We start from the raw sequence: 20648 nt of genomic DNA, 5'->3' as shown, positions 1-20648 counted from the left end.
TTAAAGCTGTTCTACATGTGTTTCAAACCAGTCAGGATCATCTTACTTCAGAACTCCAACAATATGTTACTCAAACTGACAAATTGGTCATTGATTTAAAAGAAATAACTGGTGAAGTTGAAAAAGGTTTTCAAAGTTTCAAGAAGACAAGTGAGGAGCAACTGAAGTCCAGTGTATCAGTACCACCAGGGCCTAGTTCTACCATTTCAGCATCTCCGCCATCTGATTCCACTCCTGTAACTGGGGTGTCTGCTCCAGCCTCTCTTCCAGCACCTATGGTTAAAAGCGACCACATTAAATTAACCTTTCCTACTTTTGGAAGGCCTTCTGATGATGCAGACCCACTATTATATCTCACCAAATGTCAAGATTTTTTGGCCCTTCATCCCCTACAAGATGCAGATATTTTGGCTACTTTTTTATACTGTCTTATATTGAACAGCACGAGACTGGTGGGAAGTAAGTTGAACAAACATAACTACCTGGAATGGTTTTGAGGCTGCATTCTTATCTGCTTTCCTTTCTGAGGACTACGAGGACGAGCTAGCAGAACGTGTTCGTACTAGAGTTCAAGGAGACACCGAATCCATTAGAGATTATTCCTTTTCCTACAGAGCTTTCTGCAAAAGATGGAAGGCATTCCAAATTGTTAAAATGATACTGAAAAATGTTAAAGAGCCAGTAAGATGACAATTTTAAGCATCCTATCACTATTTATAAGTCCCGGACAACAGGTTTAAATGCATGCAAGGTCAAAAAACACTGTAATTTTCTCAAAATATAAATTTAAAATTACCCCATTTCTCAGAGATCCCCAAACGATTCGTGTGAAGCCGTTCAACGACTCAGTCTGCCTAAACCCCACCTTTCAGTAGCCTACTCTGCTCTGATTGGTCAACTGACAGAGTGTCTTTGCACAGATCAGTCTCACAGACCAACAACAGTGCAACATGTATTGACCTCGTGCTAACATGATTTACTGAGAAGACATTATCAACATCAATACACATCATTCATTATTAATCCAAGCAATAACAACGACGATTGAAACTAACATTTTACACTCATTTAAGCATTTATGTAAACTAACCGGGTCATAACAAAACCGTAAATGAGCATGCGTTAGCCGTTTGCTAACGTGACTCTCTGACAGTAAATTAGAAGTTTAAACACACAACATCATTCATCATTAATCCAAACAATACAAACGACGATTGAAACTAACAATTTTACACTCATTTAAGCATTTATGTAAACTAACCGGGTCATAGCAATACCGCTTGCTATCGTGACTCTGACAGTATATAAGTTAGAGTTTAAACAACGATATCATTCATCATTAATCCAAGCAATAAAAACGAATATAGACATTTAACACTCTTTTAAGCAAGTATGTAGCTATAATCATACTTACAGTTTGTGGTTAGGAGACGCATGTTGTTCCAAATAAAGTGGGTACTGAACCATCTTTCATTGCCAAACGTCTAAATCCCTCAGATAAAAATTAATTTAAACCACTGACTCTCACAGCCAGACACGTTTAGTATAGGCTATTCCTCCTTGAAAAAGTCTCCTTTGGTAGTGAAAACAACACAAGCTGAAAACACAGCGTGAGCTGATGTTTACACTCACACACTACCTAGCTGTGGGCGGGTCATAGTTTTCGTTTCTCCCGGGCAAGGCTGTAGGCGGAGATTAGTATCTCATGTGACGTGGATAAGTTCGTGTGACGTGGATAATATCAGGAAGAAGACTCACTCCCTATAACGACTCGTTTCAGCGATTCAGAGTCGACTCCCTACTTTAGAAGCCAATAACTTTATTAATCGTGCACTTTTTGGTTTAACTACTTTACACGTTGTTTAGATTGATGGACAGCTATATGACACACTGCAATAAAGGTAAGTTTCGATTTTGGATCTGTGTGGCTCTTTAAGCCATACCTCGCCAGCCAACTACGTAGCCAGGTGAATACAGTGGAAGAGCTTGTTAAACTGGGTCACCAGCTCGAGAAGGACTTTGAGCAACAGATTCGCTATGAAGACCGTATGGGCATTAAACAGTCCTCACCCTCACAAAGACCTCCTTTAAATCGACCTACTGAAAAAATGCCAGTTCAGTGTTGGAGATGTAGAGGACAGCATCCACCAGGTAAATGTCCCCACTATACCTCTCCACAGTCACCTCAGATGTCTGGTTCACAGTACCCTAAAAGTGGAAAGCATCATCATCACTCTAAATCAAGTGGTCAACCTTCCAAAAGCTCTGTTGCTGCAACGAAAGCACATCACCAATCAGCCAACAAGAAAACCCCCTCCTCTATACCGTCTAACAAAAAAGTGATTGTACCTCCAACAATTAATTGTACCCATCCGAATTGATGCCTGGGCGGGTAAGGCCATGTGGATACTGGTGCAAGCTATACCCTTGTCAATGAGAACCTTATGAGGCAGTTTATCTCATTAGACCAACTCCAACCATGGTCCCTTGGTCCTCTTTACCTGGCAAATGCAGAGGTTCCATTATAATGGTTCAATACTACCATACATCTTCATAATCAGTCTTTTACTATACCTGCTGCTGTTCTTTCAACCCACGCCCTAGCTTATGCTGTGGTCCTCGGATTGGACTTTATCTTCTTCAGTGGTCTGCAAATCAATGTGATTGACCAAAAATATTCTTTCAAGATTGCCCCTTCTGAAGACAATCCTTTTCAACTAGGGCATGCAAGTGTTCCACCCCTTGTTGACTCACAACCCTGGAAAGGTAGACAACAACTCAAGGGAAACAAACAAAGCCTTTCTCTATTAACCGCTGTTCCTCCATCAGGTCCCCTGCTGTCTCAACAACCTGATATTTCAACCGATGAGACATTAATCAGAAATGCAGTGGATGCAGCTCACTTACCTCCAGATGGGAAGCAGAGATTGCTCCATATTATTTTAAGTAACCCTCGAGTGTGTACACTCCGTACAGGACGTACTGATGTTCTGCAACACCGCATTTACTCCACATGTCAGGTACCAATTAAACAAAGACCCTATCGACTGTCTCCTGTTAAGCAACTTGCAATGCAAGAGCAGCTTGATGAAATGTTGACCCAAGGAATAATTGAGCCATCTCACTCTAGTTGGGCCTCACCTGTGCTCTTAGTACCTAAAAAGACGGCAAATTAAGATTCTGCGTGGATTACTGAAAAGTTAAAGCTCCACTGTGTAAGATCTACTCCCATCTAGCGGTGAAAGTCTATATGACAACCAACTGAATATTACTTTCTAGCCCCCCCCATTCGGAATGCGTTTTAACTCGTACGGTGGCCCGGCCGTGTCATGCCAAGGTTAACATGGCTTCCAGTAGCTACAAAGCAAAAGCAATGAAAAAAAATGAACAATTTGCAATGTCCTTTGCCTGTGATCCATCAAAGCACACAGATTTATGTTTAACATGGAAAAAGTCTGATTGTCATGATATGTCCGCTTAAAATCTAATACAAAAAGCAACCATAAACGTAGCTTAGACACTCCATTTTCATCGACGTGAGGAAAAATATCACAGGGGCTGTTAAACTTTGTATTAAGATGTGTTTTCGTCGATCAGATCACAAGTGGATGAGAGAGACACATTATGTTTACACTTGGTGTTTAAATCTGTCTCTTTTTGTCCATTTTCGACCGCTTCTCTCCAGAATACTGAGGAGATGGTCTGTGGACGAGTCCCTCTCATGTCATTTAATCATGAGCGGGAGTAATTACGGGTTTAAATGGACGCGAACTATGTTTATGTTTTAAGTAAACGTTACATGTCCGTGTATATGTACCCAGATAGCAAAAAATATCCGCAGGACTTCTTTTTGCCGCAAGCCCTAAGCGGGGATGAAACGTTTGCCGCCGAATACGTCACTCCCATTTCTTTCGAGATGCCGCCGGCGGGCCGACAGCTTAATTTTCTCTGGCGGTTGCCTCTGCTAATGGACCGCGGCAGGCTGGTGGCAAGCCGCTTTATAAGTTTCTCAAAATCGGCCATGCAGTAATTACTGACAGCATTTTAACTGCCTTTCACATCTGAAGCGGTTATAAAATCATAATACCCTATATGTGAATTATATCAAATTCCTAAACCAGTGGGGTTTGCAGGTTCTTCACTCTTGATTTCATTAAAGTAAGGTTTAGGAAATAAATTTAAATTACTTTGAAACTCTGAAGCGATTATACAGTAATATAGAATATATCGAGTTATTGTATGCAATAGGTAAACATTTGTACATTTCTTTTTATTTAAGCACTTGACTTGAAATTTAGTTTAGGTCTTTCATCTTTTCCAACCTCGATTTTTAATATATTTTAGCTTTTATATGTATAAGGGATTAATAATTTGCAATTACATGCGACCTGTACAAATAAATGTTTAAAGTGTTAAAGCACAAACAGAGAAGTACCTCCCCCAAAGACAGGGGGCGGCACCTAAAAAATCCGGAAGCCTAAACCGGAAGTTACCGTGCGTGAGTTCGTATATGAAGCAGATCCTGGCAGAGAATCGTCACATTGTTTTCAGTGTTTTCGGAGAGTGAATCCTGACAACATTGGAGATTTCAGACAATAGTCATCGACTACGATCTTTTAAGTAAGTACATCTTCCTTTTTAACATGGTTTTAGTTTATCTTTTTAAAATCTTTAGTGGCTAGCAAGTGTTCGCTTACACACGCTGTTTTGCGTTTGTTACAGTACACGCTGATGTTAAGCAATGTTGTTAGTAAAACTATGTTTTCTTTATGTTGTTAATCCAGTAGCTAAAGTGGCTAGCAAGTGTTCGCTTAAACGCTGTTTTGCGTTTGTTACAGTACACGCTGATGTTAAGCAATGTTGTTAGTAAGACTTTGTTTTCTGTAGGTTGTTATCCAGTAGCTAAAGTGGCTAGCAAGTGTTCGCTTACACACGCTGTTTTGCGTTTGTTACAGTACACGCTGATGTTAAGCAATGTTGTTAGTAAAACTATGTTTTCTGTATGTTGTTAATCCAGTAGCTAAAGTGGCTAGCAAGTGTTCGCTTAAACGCTGTTTTGCGTTTGTTACAGTACACACTGATGTTAAGCAATGTTGTTAGTAAAACTATGTTTTCTGTATGTTGTTAATCCAGTAGCTAAAGTGGCTAGCAAGTGTTCGCTTACAAACGCTGTTTTGCGTTTGTTACAGTACACGCTGATGTTAAGCAATGTTGTTAGTAAGACTTTGTTTTCTGTAGGTTGTTAATCCAGTAGCTAAAGTGGCTAGCAAGTGTTCGCTTACACACGCTGTTTTGCGTTTTTACAGTACACACTGAGGTAAAGCAATGTTGTTAGACTTCGTTTAACTTTTAGGGTTTTCTTACAAAAGTAATGATGTATCTAACGTTCGGTTGTATAAAAATATTTTGTTAGTCTGAACAAGAATGCTACTATTCCACTAGCTTAAGTGGCTAGCAAGTGTTGGATAATACATGCTGTTTTGCCTTTGCATAACCTCAGTGTGTACTGTAACAAAGTTGTAAGACACTTTTTGCTGTATGTTGTAAGCTAAAGTTGCTAACAATAGCCGTATACAATATAACTTATTTTGTTAGTGTGTGCTTATAGGAAGATATAATGTAGCAAATAAAAAAGAAAATGATAGGTGAGAAATTGCTAACCATCAAAATAATGGTTTGTAATTTCTCACCTATCAACATAATGGTTGGCCATTTACCAGTTATCAAAATAATGGTTGGCCATTTCTCTGATTAACATTGTTTAAGTTGTAAATAGCAATGCTATGTAGGGATGGCGAAAACGAAAAAATTTCTTGACCGGGCACCGAGCCTCATTAGCCGGTTGAAACCGGTTAACCGATAGGCCTATTAGTTTAAAATATGCTATGCTATTTAAAATAACAGCCATTTCGAGCCGCGCCTGCAATTTCGCAACTCGCATCTCTCTGCGCTCTGCCTCCAGCTCACACACACACACAGACCTCACAACACTTTTTAAATCCCCTACAGCACGAAACATAAGTCCCGCAAACGCGGCGCCGTGCTTAGTTTCGAAATAGTTTAGGTACTAGGTGTGATCGCGTTGAACTTGAAAATAAAGGCGTTTGTGAAGCTCATTTGAAAATTGCCGCGGCTCATTTAAGAAAATGACAGCTCAGAAGAGACTGCGCTTTAGTTTGGGGTAGTAATAATAAAGACATAGGATGATCATCATCACCTTTTCTGTTACCACTGAAATATAGATGTAATGTATTTCCAAATCTAAACCCATCTTATGCGGAATGTTGCCTAATAGACTGCAACACAATAAAAAACCAATGGATAAAACGGGCACCTTCAGACTGTGTAAAAGACGCACCGGCCAAAGCAGGTCTCGCACTGTTTTTGTTCTAGAACAAATGCAGCAAAGATATTTAATGCTTGTATGAGGCATATAGGCCTACGCTGAGTTTTATTTATTTATGATGAGGTGCGTTCTAATTAACAATGCAATGCAAGTGAACACGCCGTGCCGGCGCCTTCATGCACGGACCGGTAATTATATACTCTGCTATATTTGCTTTTTATTTATTAAATACATGCATTTGGTTGATGAAACATTTATTAAAATTAAGATACAATTTATACAAAACGAAATTCATTTTAAAGAAACGCTTTCTACAAAGCAAAACTTAACTCTTTCCCCGCCATTGACGAGATATCTCGTCAATTAAGAGAAAACGCTTCCCCGCCAATGACGAGATTTTCCGTCTTATTGCCCTTATTTCCGTCTTAAAACCGGAAGTATTGCCCTATGGCAAGCTGCTGGATGTCTGTGTCTGTTTTAAAGATCGCTCTGAATGGGATCTCTATGAAAAGTCTGTCATAAAAATGGAATTATCTCTGCTTTTTGCTCAAAATATGGTGTTTTTGCAAAAACCTACCCATATTCAAAAGCTGATTGCAAAAGAACCACTAAAGGTAGGATGAAACGTTTTTTTTTTTTTTTTTGAAAGCAGAGGGTCTGTTCTTTCATTTGGTATATTGTATGTTTATATATTTTAAGAAGAACATTTTCTGGAAGGCATTAAACTTTGGTGAAAATCATGAAAAACGCTGGCGCTGGCTGGCAACTTTTTTTAAAAACGCTGGCGGTGAAAGAGTTAATAAAGTGGTAAAAATCATGGCTGAGGATTTACAGAAACAAAACTTACTCTGCACTTTACTGTTAGCCTAAAAGACATAAATGTTAATAATTTGGAACACAACCAAAAGAGGCTTTAATTTTAATTATTTTATTGCTGTATTTTATTTACTATTCAAATAAAGGAATTTATCAAAAAATAGCCTGTACCATTTACTTTTCGCAAACCTTGTGAGCATGCGAAACCAAACCCAGTGACCTCGCGCCAAATGTTTTTTTATTGGTTTATAAAGTACAAACAGACCAGTTATGAAAAACTGAGTGTGAGGGATTTGTTCACTTCACACAAAAAGATGACTACTGATGACTAACTGTAGTAGGGTTTAGTCCACTGTCTATAATAGCTAATTTACAGATCCCTTTTTTTAACCGACAACTGACAACTTTGACCGGTTAACGTTGATACGGTCAACCATCGGTCAAACGGTCATCGGTTAACATCCCTAATGCTATGTTTGCTGTATGCTGCTAAGTCAACAGCTAAAGTGGCATTAACAATGTTGTTTTGTTCACACTTTCTTGCAGATAACTTGACCAGAGCATAACCGGTTATCTGCCATTACCGGACTGTTGGGACAATCTTTTGACTTTAAAGGTAAGTGCATTTTTAGTCACAAAGTCTGTTTTGTGTGTTACAGTACACACTGAGGTTAAACAATGTTGGAAGTAAGACTATGTTTACTGTATGTTACTTATCCAGTTGTTATAGTGGCTAGCAAGTGTTTGCTTAGACATGCTGTTTTGCATTTGTTACAGTACACACTTGAGGTTAAGCAATGTTGTTAGTAAGACTTTGTTTGCTGTATGTTAATCCAGTACCAGAAAAGTCATAGCAAATTAAAAATAAACTCTGTGTTATTGGGGATAAGTCTGTATGATAACTGTTGTAGACTTTTAATCAGTTCTGTATGGCTAACCATTATTTCGATAGGTGAGAAATTGCTAACCAATATTTGGATATGTGAGAAATTGCTAACCAATATTTGGATGGGTGAGAAATTGCTAACCATTATTTGGATGGGTGAGAAATTGCTAACCATTATTTGGATGGGTGAGAAATTGCTAACCATTATTTGGATGGGTGAGAAATTGCTAACCAATATTTGGATGGGTGAGAAATTGCTAACCATTATTTGGATGGGTGAGAAATTGCTAACCATTTTTTGGATGGGTGAGAAATTGCTAACCATTATTTGGATGGGTGAGAAATTGCTAACCATTATTTGGATGGGTGAGAAATTGCTAACCATTATTTTGATGGTTAGCAATTTCTCACCTATCCAAATAATGGTTAGCAATTTCTCACCTATCAAATTAATGGTTGGCCATTTCTCAGATTAACATTGTGTTTAATCTGTAAATAGCAAGATTATGTTTGCTGTATGCTGATAATCCACTAGCTAAAGTAGCATTAACAATGTTTTCTTCACACTTTCTTTTAGACAACTTGACCAGCGCATAACCAGTTATCTTCACCCAAGAGACCTACTGTTGGGACAATCTTTTGGCTTTAAAGGTAAATACATTTTAGTCACAATGTCTAGTTACTGGGCCAAAAGGAGAAGGATATTGAAAGGAGTTGAGAGGGACAAACAGGAAATTGCAGCGGCAAACACTGCTTTACTTGCTGTTATTCTTGACTATGACCAAGTAAATCCTCCTGTTGATGAGCATCAACATGCCATGGCTACAACAAGTCATGGACAAACTGTTACCCCTGAAGAACAGGAAATAACCGTTGATGAGGTATTCGAACCTTGTGAAATGTTTTCCTCAAGCACAGAAGATAATGAAGAGGAAGATGATTGTTTAAGGACACAATTAGCAGGGTGGGCAATTAAAACATGATCCCCCATGTGGCACTTGGTAAGCTTTTAACCATTTTGTCCAAGGATCATCCAACCCTTCCTAAAGACCCAAGAACCCTTCTGAAAACAGTGACTCGTGTTAAAACAACAGAACTCTCAGGTGGTGTATACAATCACTCTGGAATTGAAAGTGGAATAGTATCGCAGTTTTTAGTGTTTCCTGAATTGCAGAAGTTGACGTCAGTTTCAATGCAAAATAATGTTGATGGACTTCCACTTTTCAAAAGCTCAAATGCCCAGTTCTGGCCAGTTCTTGGTTTAATTGAGCAATATGTGGGTACTGTCCAGCAAAACAAACTTCCATTTGTCATTGGTCTTTACTATGGGAAGAAGAAGCCAACCAGCCTTGACTTTTTGAATCCTTTTGTAGAAGAGGCACAGACACTAGAAACTGAAGGAGTTCTGTTTGAAGGGAGAAGACTTCCTTTCAAAATATCAACATTTATCTGTGACGCACCTGCTTGTGCACTTATTAGAAATGTGAAAGGTAACAGTGGATATTATGGGTGTGACAAATGTGTTCAAAAGGGAGTCCACTACGAGAACAGGATGACCTTTCCTCAAACAGATGCCACTCTTAAGAGTCGACGGTGCTGTCCGTGATGAACTTTCTGATGACAGTCATCAGTCTGGAGAAACCCCATTGGCACTGTTGTCTGTTGGTTTGGTGTCACAGTTCCCACTGGATTATATGCATCTGGTATGCCTTGGAGTGACAAGAAAGTTGTTGCATCTTTGGCTAAAGGGACGACGGCCGACAAGGTTTTCGACCAGCATGGTAAAAGAGCTCTCCAGAGTACTCCTGACCTTCACACCTAATGTTCCGTGCGAGTTCAACAGGAAGCAACAATCCATGGAAGATGTTGAGCGTTGGAAAGCTACAGAATTCAGACAGTTCCTCTTGTACACTGGGCCAGTCGGCTTAAAAGGCATTGTACCAATTCAGGTGTACAACAACTTCATGCTGCTTTCAGTTGGCATCACCATCCTACTGAATGTGTCCCTGTGTGCTGACCTTGCAGACTATGCCCACGGAATATTGGTTCACTTTGTTGATCACTGCAGCAAGCTGTATGGAAAACAACATGTGACATACAACATGCATGGGTTGGTGCACCTCAGCCAAGATGCCAAAACGTATGGTGTCCTTGATAACATCTCATGCTTCCCATTTGAAAACTTTCTTGGGGGCCTGAAGAAACTGCTGCGCAAGCCCACACAACCACTGGAGCAGGTTGTTCGCCGATTGTCGGAGAGAAGTCAGCACAGAAGAACAAACCTCTCTAAAACAAGGTCCCTGAGAGAGCACAACCATGGACCACTCCTCAACGTTCTTTCAGTGAAAAAGCAGTATGAGGAGTATTTTTTCCAAGACTTTGTTGTGAAACGTTCGGAGGGGGACAACTGTGTCCTTTTGGAAAATAAGGACATAGTTGTTATACAGAATATTGTTGTTGATGAAATGGACAACACTCTTGTCATCTACAAGAGGTTCCGGAACATGGCTGATTTTTTTACTTACCCTGTGGAATCTTCCAAGCTAGGAATTTTTCATTTATCTGGCTTATCAGATACACTCCGCTTTACGCATACAGCAAATGTGCAGAAGAAATATTTTCTTCTTCCTTTCCCAGATGGAAAGGTCGGTTTTCCGTTGATCCACTTGTAAAAATGAAACTCTTTTTTTTGTTTTGTTTTTTGTAGGAAGGAATTTTTAATGTTGATTTTTGCCTGGAAATTAATTCTTATTATATTTTAGATGCTGTTTGCCATCGTCCAGTTTATTGATGAGAAGGATCTGCCATTTGCAGTGGTTCCGCAAGTGTGGCTCAGCAAGGGCATATGCTATTGGCCTCCATTTAACCTTCGCAAAAAGGACAAAGGCAACAATTTAGCCATCCGCTGCATGCCTCCACAAAGCACCTGGGAGAAATATAATTTTAAGTTTATGAAGGGAGCAGGTAAATGGGTCTGGCATTTTATTTTACTACATTTCATTTGTGTAATTTCTTTGTCTGTTTTTGGTAGATAACTGACCCTAACATTCATTATTCACTGCTCTAGATTCTTGGAAAGAGGCAAAGAAGTATTTGGAACGCTTCCAAACAGGTTCCAGCGTTGAAACGACAGATGATGACAAGAAGGGGAAACGAAAAAGATTCTCAAATTCTAAGTTCAGACCCCAGCCCTCTTCTGATGAAGACGAGTCAAGTCTTCCAGATGCACCAGCCGTGCTGTCATTTCGACAACCTTTTTGCGGTAACGAGGTTTTGGTGCTGCCCGATGCTCCTGAAGTTGCATCAATTCCAGAAAACCAAGAAAATGTTGACCCATCTGTAGACTTCAGAGCTGGTATGTAAAATGTAATGCTTCATTTGGGATCCTGGCATTAAACTGTTAAATTTTAACATTTCTGTTTCCACTTTCTCATAACCAGGTTTCTCCCCATTAATCAAGAGTCCACTACACAGAGCCAATAGTTTGAGTACAAGTAAGTGATGTTGTTTTCAGTTCAATTATTGTTTCATTAGTTAAAAGATTTATTTAACACATGTCCACACGTGTGTACATGTGTTAAATAAATCGTTGAAACTATTCTTTGAGAGTGCGGTTTTTCATCTATATTTTGATACTTCATCACTCGCACCCATTAATTACTAGGGAGTTTAGCGCATCTGTTCCCTTTATCATTACTTAAAAGTAGGGATGTCCCGATCCGATCACGTGATCGGAAATCGGCCCCGATCACGTGGTTTCAGACTCGATCGGGATCGGACGTTACCTCCCGATCAGGACTCGGATACATATGCAGGGTTTAAAATCCATTAAGTTCTCGCTCTGCTCCGCGCCAGTGTACGCGCTGCGCTGGTGCGTGTGAACTGAAGAGAATAGGCTTGTTCGACTTCATCCGGCTGCCGGTTCTTGTGGTGCTGCATGACGTCAAAGTTCCGCGAGAACGATGTAAAAGCAAACTCCTCCGTATGATTTCGCGGATCACTCTTGCGGTAGTTTGACGTCACCAGGGTGTCGAGTGTTGCGGCGCCGCATGAAGTCGAACAAGCCTATTGACGTGCTTTCATTCATAGGCTTCACACTCGTGCGTGCAAGGAACCCACGACAAAACCGCGTTTTTACCGCTCATTTAAACGACGCGTTGATCGTTATTGTCAACATGTGCTCAGACGCAGCTCCGCGTCTCACTCAGAACCTCAAGAACGCGCATTCGCGCAGGATCATTTGACATTACTGTAGAGATGAGAGAAAGAGAGGTAAGAATGGTGCCCATGTCGAAAAAACTTAATAGAAGTCTAGAAACAAAGTATTAAAGTATGTATAGCCATGTCACTCATCTCATTACAAAATGTTAACTAGATAACTGGATACAACTGATTGTATAGTTTAATAAAATAATGTATTTTGATTATACAAATCAATTACGACCTAACTATAGTGATTGTTTAACTAACAGCTGACCAGCTTAGGGAATCTCTATGGCTAATTTATAAGATATATTGCTGAATCAGTATGTTGTTTTTCTTGTTAATTGAGTCTTTTTGGGTAGCCTATCTTATGCCTAGAATGAGTCAAGGAGGTTAAGTCTTATAACTTCATTCAAAGTTTGATCAATTGTGCATAATGACATGTGCACCAAATGCATATAGGGTGTCAGACTCATAGATTTGCATAATTTAAAGTTCAGGTTTTAAAGTTTGAGTCAACATGTGGCACAGCTTTAAAACTGAATCTTATAAAATCCTATCAGAGATACAAAATGTCATTGAAACACACCCAGTTGCTTTGCTGTCATCAGGATTAAACATGTTACCCCTCGAACCCTCCCTCCTAACAGAGCATCCCCACAAAACAAACCCCAATTTAACCCCTGAACATATATAGTATATATTCATTATTTTTTAACACATCTGTAGTTATGCGCTGGCACAGAGTTAGACTCTTTTGACTCCACACAGAAACAGCAATGCGTGCGGCATGACATAAGGAACATCCTGGACTGGTTCTGTTTTTTTGCTCTTCTTTATTCTTTTTTTTAATGTATTATAGAAGTATCGGATCGGGACTCGGTATCGGCAGATACTCAAAATCAAATGACTCGGACTCGGACTCGAGGGCAAAAAAACCTGATCGGGACATCCCTAATATACAGTAATTGTGTCCAGGCTGATTTAAGATTTGCCCCTAAATTTTCAGTCAGGGACTACAGTATCAAGTCTTGCTGTATGTCATTTTAGTTTAAAATAACGTCTTAAAAATGTTCAGATTTCGAAAGCTAAAGTGTAATGTTTGTGTATCTGTTTTTTTCTTGTATCCAAATTATAAATTATAAAGAAAATGAAGTAAATTTATAAACATGTTCTAATACTGATATTAATATACCACATGGTCCTAATTTAAATTATTATGCACCGCAATATTTAAGAAAAAAATTTTGTTTTTAAGACTAATTTTGTTTCTGACAGAAACCGAACTGAGCAAGATTGCTTCAGCATCAAGTGAAGAAAGCTCAACAGCACAATATGAATCTGATGACGCTGTTCTTCTGAGTGATGATAGCGCTACAAGAAAAAGAAGAGCTGAAGATGAAGCTGGAAGTGTGAGTGTGTTTTGTGCTTTGCATGTTATTTTATGGTATTACAAATTTAGCAATGTGACTTTAAAAAATAAAAAATACTAACTTTGCACTGATCCTGGCATTGGTGATTGGATTACAAGTGGTCAGTGGATATACATCTGTATTCATCTGGCCATGGCATTTTCTGTACTTATGCCTGGCTCACACCACAGGATAATCGGGGCGAATTTACCCCGATTTTCCCCTCCCGAGAATCCGAGGAAAAATCGGGCAATGGACCTTGATCGGCTCCGAAGTTCGGCCCAGATTATCCTGTAATGTGAGACGTTTAAAAGTCTAAACTTACACCTTGCGATATGCTCTCAAGCAAATCGGGCCGCCCCGATCTTATCAAACATGTTTGATATTTAGGATTTTAAATCCGCATAATTACGTCAGTACTTTCACAATAATCAATGAGAGACGGAGATGGTTGACAGCTTTCGGGACCGCGAAACAAGCTGCAGTACGGGTAGACAGCGCAGCAGGAGAAACAGTTTGTGGAAGTTAATGTTTCATTCTACTTTCATTCCGCCACAACTGCAGCTCGTTGGGGCAGACAGGCGATTTAAAATATCGAAATGAATTCCTCGCTTGATTCACGTTGTTCACTCTTTTATAAACATTATCTAAAATATGGATAATCAAAATAACATGATGATGGTCAGTCACATCACGCACCTGCAGCTATTCTGTGTATAGAGGAAATTTAATAAAATAAATAGGCATACACGAAATATGTTGCACTTAAATAATTAGCATATTAACAAAACGAATTTAAATTGATATGACGATTTTCAGTTCTTTTTTGTGACGTGCTCCACAAACGCACAGAAACTGATTGCTGAAACACCGCACACTTGTGAATCTGATGCGCCTCATATCCAGACTTACAACGTTTCACATTAAATTACATATTTGTCCAGAACCATTGGTAATGTAAATACTGAATTTAACACTAGACATTACACTGCAAGATAGAATAGATTAGAATAAAATAGAAACTTTACTGTCATAATAAAACTATAATGAAATTTGTTTAGAAGCTCTCAAAAATCAGTAGCCTCAGAAGAATAAACAAGAAAAATAGAATTTACATATTATTTTTAGCTATATACTATCACTGCAGAACAGTATATATACAGTGGAATTAAATAATGCAAACAACAGTGCAAAATAGAGTTTAACCAAGCATAAGTCATTTAGCAGCAATGCTTATAAACCTACAATAATATTCCTGTTAGGAAGAAACAGGAAAACAGAGCATTGATAGAAATAGCATACATCACTTAATAGTAACTCCTAAATGTGCAAAAAAAACAAAACAAAAAAACAATGTGATATATAGGCTAGCCAATTATATTTAAAATATGTTTTTAAATAGATGTTTAAATTTAAATAAATCTTGCATAAGGATTAGACCTGAGTTGGTGCTAGATTGTGCACACATCTACAGTATGCATTCAAACACTGCCTTAAAACATATCATGATCATTGCCATAAACAAGAGCTGAGGAGGAGAAATCGCCTAGGTTTCAAAATGAAAGCTGCTACTTTGTAAATATTTAAAAAGAAATCATAATAAATGTATCATAATCTTCATTCCTTTATATACTCTTCTCCTGAGGTGACGTGAAGTGCTTGCTCTGGCAAGATAATCCTAATAATATCCTTTAGTGTGTGATGCACTAGGATTTTAAATTCCTGTAGTGTGAGCATGATTAAGATTTGAGAGAAGAATATCTGACAAGATTCTCCTTATGTGTGTGCTGCAACCAGATTTCATAATCTGCCAGGATTTAAAAAATCCTGTAGTGTGAGCCAGGCATTAGACGTTGTCAGATTGAGAAGGAAGTGTCTTGTTTTATGACAATATACATAACACAACGTCAGTGTGTTAATACATTAGTTAAATGCCAAGGTTTAAAGGAGCATTACACCCGTGGAAACGTTAATCTTTATTGAAAGTGGATCATATTTGTAGTCAAAATATAACACATTTTGATTTTGGTGCCTATTTGATGGAGAAAAGGAGTGTTTGTTAGGGATGTCCCGATCCGATCACGTGATCGGAAATCGGCCCCGATCACGTGGTTTCAGACTCGATCGGGATCGGACGTTACCTCCCGATCAGGACTCGGATACATATGCATGCAGGGTTTAAAATCCATTAAGTTCTCGCTCTGCTCCGCGCCAGTGTACGCGCTGCGCTGGTGCGTGTGAACTGAAGAGAATAGGCTTGTTCGACTTCATCCGGCTGCCGGTTCTTGTGGTGCTGCATGACGTCAAAGTTCCGCGAGAACGATGTAAAAGCAAACTCCTCCGTATGATTTCGCGGATCACTCTTGCGGTAGTTTGACGTCACCAGGGTGTCGAGTGTTGCGGCGCCGCATGAAGTCGAACAAGCCTATTGACGTGCTTTCATTCATAGGCTTCACACTCGTGCGTGCAAGGAACCCACGACAAAACCGCGTTTTTACCGCTCATTTAAACGACGCGTTGATCGTTATTGTCAACATGTGCTCAGACGCAGCTCCGCGTCTCACTCAGAACCTCAAGAACGCGCATTCGCGCAGGATCATTTGACATTACTGTAGAGATGAGAGAAAGAGAGGTAAGAATGGTGCCCATGTCGAAAAAACTTAATAGAAGTCTAGAAACAAAGTATTAAAGTATGTATAGCCATGTCACTCATCTCATTACAAAATGTTAACTAGATAACTGGATACAACTGATTGTATAGTTTAATAAAATAATGTATTTTGATTATACAAATCAATTACGACCTAACTATAGTGATTGTTTAACTAACAGCTGACCAGCTTAGGGAATCTCTATGGCTAATTTATAAGATATATTGCTGAATCAGTATGTTGTTTTTCTTGTTAATTGAGTCTTTTTGGGTAGCCTATCTTATGCCTAGAATGAGTCAAGGAGGTTAAGTCTTATAACTTCATTCAAAGTTTGATCAATTGTGCATAATGACATGTGCACCAAATGCATATAGGGTGTCAGACTCATAGATTTGCATAATTTAAAGTTCAGGTTTTAAAGTTTGGGTCAACATGTGGCACAGCTTTAAAACTGAATCTTATAAAATCCTATCAGAGATACAAAATGTCATTGAAACACACCCAGTTGCTTTGCTGTCATCAGGATTAAACATGTTACCCCTCGAACCCTCCCTCCTAACAGAGCATCCCCACAAAACAAACCCCAATTTAACCCCTGAACATATATAGTATATATTCATTATTTTTTAACACATCTGTAGTTATGCGCTGGCACAGAGTTAGACTCTTTTGACTCCACACAGAAACAGCAATGCGTGCGGCATGACATAAGGAACATCCTGGACTGGTTCTGTTTTTTTGCTCTTCTTTATTCTTTTTTTTTAATGTATTATAGAAGTATCGGATCGGGACTCGGTATCGGCAGATACTCAAAATCAAATGACTCGGACTCGGACTCGAGGGCAAAAAAACCTGATCGGGACATCCCTACTTAAAAGGCAATACACTGCAGTGAAATTAAAGCTGTTATGTTTTCTCCCCAGCTTCTAAAATTTCTGTTTTCACTTTCACATAACCAGGTTTCTCCCCAGTAATCCAGAGTCCACTTCAAAGGGCCAAGAGTTTGAGTACAAGTAAGTGATGTTATTTTCAGAGTTCAATTATTGTTTCATTACTGAATATGCAGTGAAATTAAAGCTGTTATGTTTGCTCCCCCAGCTCGTCAAGTATTAAGCTTTACATCCCTAGCAGCAAACTTACCCTACCAGTATATGGGTGAAAACGTTGGAGGTATGTAAAACCTTGTGCTAAACTAAGTGTTACACTTAAGTCCAATTTATTAACTGTATTTTATAACTTCAAACATATTTACATGTCAATGATTATCAATAGGAGAAAGTCATCGCTCCGATACAGGACCTTGGACTCCCCTGGCATCCCGTGTAGAGCATGATGTTTTCAGCTTTGAAGGTATATTCTAGGTTTATGTCTTAGTGTGCAGTGTTTTAACAGTATTGAAAATGGTGACTTTAGTTTTTGTTTAAAAAAAAACATGTTTGTAGATTTCCAGAGACTACAAAAAGAGAATCAAGCCATGAGGGGGGATATCCAAGCCATGAGGGGGGATATCCAAGCCCTGAGGGTGGAGAGCCAAGCCCTTAGGAGTCACAATCAAGCCCTTAGGGAGGAGAACCAAGCTCTGAGGGAACGAAATGCACAAGCAGGTGAGAACTGAGAACATGCACTCTTTCTTAAATTTAACCATTTTGTCTGTGGTGTTGGTCAAAATTTACCATGTGCCTTTCATTTTGTAGCTTCGGATGACAGTGGCTCACTTCAAGAGCAGTTGAAGCAGGTTGGGGCAATGTTAAAGACGTTTGCCCGCACTGGGCAATCAGGTACGACTTTCAAACAACACCTGTAGTGTAGTTGTTTAATTCCCAGTGGGGCCACCTGTACATGTAGTACACCTAGATATGTCATAGTTTAGTAGTTGAGGGACCATGGCTGACTTTTTTTTTTCTGGGAACCCCTGTAGGTGCAGATCAGACCCTAATGTTGCGACGTCTTGGAGACTTTGGTGATGTTGTGCGTACCATGGACAACAAAATGGACACTATGCTGCAACATTTCAGTGCCAATGTTTCTGTTGGAGAGTTATCTCTGCCAGGGGATCTGTTACTTCCCCTAGACACCCAGGAAGATTTGGTGTTGCTTGACAACACTTTGAGGCAGGATACAGAGCTCCAGGAACGATTTGTAAGTGTGCAATTTCACCGTAGGCTAATCCAAAACGTAAAATTAATATTGTACACTGCATATACAGTTTGAATCCACAGCCTATCACATTTATGTATGAGAAACTTGAGAGAAATGTAATTTGTAACACTTTTTTTTTTAATTTTCAGCTTCGGTTTTTGGCAATCAAATGTGGGAGGGACCTAAAAACAACCGTGTGGCGAATGCTTCAGAGCATCTTTTCGAATCACCTTTCTAACAATACAACCTGGACTGGTGTAGGGAATAAAGCGTGTTTTAGAGACCTGTTCCTGAAGACCATTGTTCAACGTAAGTTGTTTTTTTATATTTAACTAGATGTTTATGGCCTTATGCTATTCAAATGGCTTGACAAATCTGTGTTTTCTACAGGAGCCATCCGGAAGAACCCGGCAACCCAGGATGCCACAGATGAGGCTGTCCAGGTCAATGTTATGCGTTACCTGAAAGGTGCATCTGACCGTGAAGGTGGAAAAAGGCGACGCACAGCTGAGAGGGACCCAGAGCCACCCCTTAAACTGGAACCCTTTCTCTATTCTGCTTAACTGATTTTCTGTTGTTGAGTACATGTCAAGTTTTATTTATCACAGATACAAAACTTCTACACTGATTACTGGCTATACTAGCCCATATGTACCACCCCTCCCTCCATCTTCCAGTCTGGACATGGTCTAACATCTTATTTGACCAATGGTTGATACCCTAAAGCTATCCTTGCACTGCAGCTATAATTCTTATATTACTAGGTTTACCCTTTTCTCTTATTTTCCATATTTAATACTGGTCTCTTATGTTGTCCATATTTATTGTTGTTCACTACACTTTAACCTTGCACTGTTGCACTTTACTACCACTGATGCATACCTACTGAGCACCTTACCACGGCATACTGAACCACAGGGTCAGTCTCTGCCCTGTCACTGCAAGTGCCTTATACATTACATTCTTTTGGATCCTTGTTTTAATATCTTTAGTGTATTTTTACTGTTCATTTTAGTCATGTGGATTTTTTTTATATTCTGTTTGTTAATATGTGTGGTGTTAAAGTACCACTTATCCTATTGTTATAAATTACTTTTAAATGTGACGTTATACATCCATTTATTTGGTATCCTGCACATTCTTTGGTACCAAATATCATCATTACTTGATATAATGTTTACTGGTAGCCTCTGTACATTATTAAAAATTATTGTGAGTGCTCTAATTTGCTTGTAATGTGTTTTTTTAACCAAATTTTATTTGGAAAACTGCATGTTCTTTAGTATTTTTTTTTTAGTTATTTATATTTCAGTGCTCTTACACATCCTCTGTCAATGAGTGTTACAGTACTTTGAAATGTGCAATAAAAACGCCAAATGGGAATTTGTCTGGTTTGATCAATAATTACTCTTGATAAACTGCATGCTCTTAATAAAATGTATATATTAAAAATATATATATACAATAAGCGGCGGGAAAAAAGCATTGGCCTCCAGCGGGCCGCGGAACAGCCGCCTTTAATATAACGGAGGCCATATAATGAAGGCGGTGGACAGCCGGCTGGCGCTTTTAAAAAGCGGCTGCCGCCTGCGGGGCGCCGTCAGACGTGTTTGCGATTACGCCTTTATGACGCTTCTACTGCCTCCAGAGCACCGCCGGTGGTCCGCCGACTCATTGCTATCTGGGTAAGAGCTTTCTCTGATATTGGTGAAATAAGATCGCTCAACTTTCACACACTTGTAAAATGAAACGAAAGACGCGCAGATCAGCGGCGTTTTATCAATGAAAGGCTAAAAATAGGGCTGTCACCGTGTGTTTGTGCTAGAGGTCAGAAAAGATGAAAAACATTTATCTCAGTACCTCAAATTACATAAATGGGCGGAGAGACGGCGTGTGGCTGTTCGAACACATTAAACCACATGCGTGTTTACACTAACTACATAACCATGCTATAGTTAGCCAAGGAACTATAAAACTTCAAGTTTACAAAATAGACTGTATAGATGTAAACGAATATACTGAATTACCTGTGGAGAAGATATAAAGTGCAACTTCTGTCTCCCTTGAGCCCCATCTTGGAAAACTAACTCCAATATTGACTTTGGTCTTGATGTTTTTCCTGTCACGTTGTCGTTTAAAATCCCCGTTTCGCTTCCTTGGCGACTTGTTTTAATGTCCTCGAGAATATGTCTTCA

General features: G+C 39.2%; 1 protein-coding gene and 1 long non-coding RNA gene across 2 annotated transcripts in view; both read left to right on the top strand.

Moving 5' to 3' along the window:
• LOC135783532 (uncharacterized) overlaps nucleotides 1-20648 on the top strand; it is a 417164-nt gene that overhangs the window by 371244 nt on the left and 25272 nt on the right. The window lies entirely within an intron of this gene.
• Nucleotides 4516-19818, top strand: LOC135783724 (uncharacterized). The gene is made up of 14 exons (XM_065294470.2): nucleotides 4516-4620; nucleotides 7709-7778; nucleotides 8626-8699; nucleotides 10811-11012; nucleotides 11116-11403; nucleotides 11489-11542; nucleotides 17274-17327; nucleotides 17413-17484; nucleotides 17587-17664; nucleotides 17757-17918; nucleotides 18009-18092; nucleotides 18233-18453; nucleotides 18603-18762; nucleotides 18844-19818. Exons 4-14 carry the CDS (start codon nucleotides 10811-10813, stop codon nucleotides 19014-19016), a joined length of 1548 nt encoding a protein of 515 aa, XP_065150542.1. The 5' UTR covers nucleotides 4516-4620; nucleotides 7709-7778; nucleotides 8626-8699; the 3' UTR covers nucleotides 19017-19818.

Source organism: Paramisgurnus dabryanus, chromosome 2 (genome assembly GCF_030506205.2).
Source record: "Paramisgurnus dabryanus chromosome 2, PD_genome_1.1, whole genome shotgun sequence".
NCBI classification, from domain to species: Eukaryota; Metazoa; Chordata; class Actinopteri; order Cypriniformes; family Cobitidae; genus Paramisgurnus; species Paramisgurnus dabryanus.
This window is presented reverse-complemented; position numbering and strand designations above follow the sequence as displayed.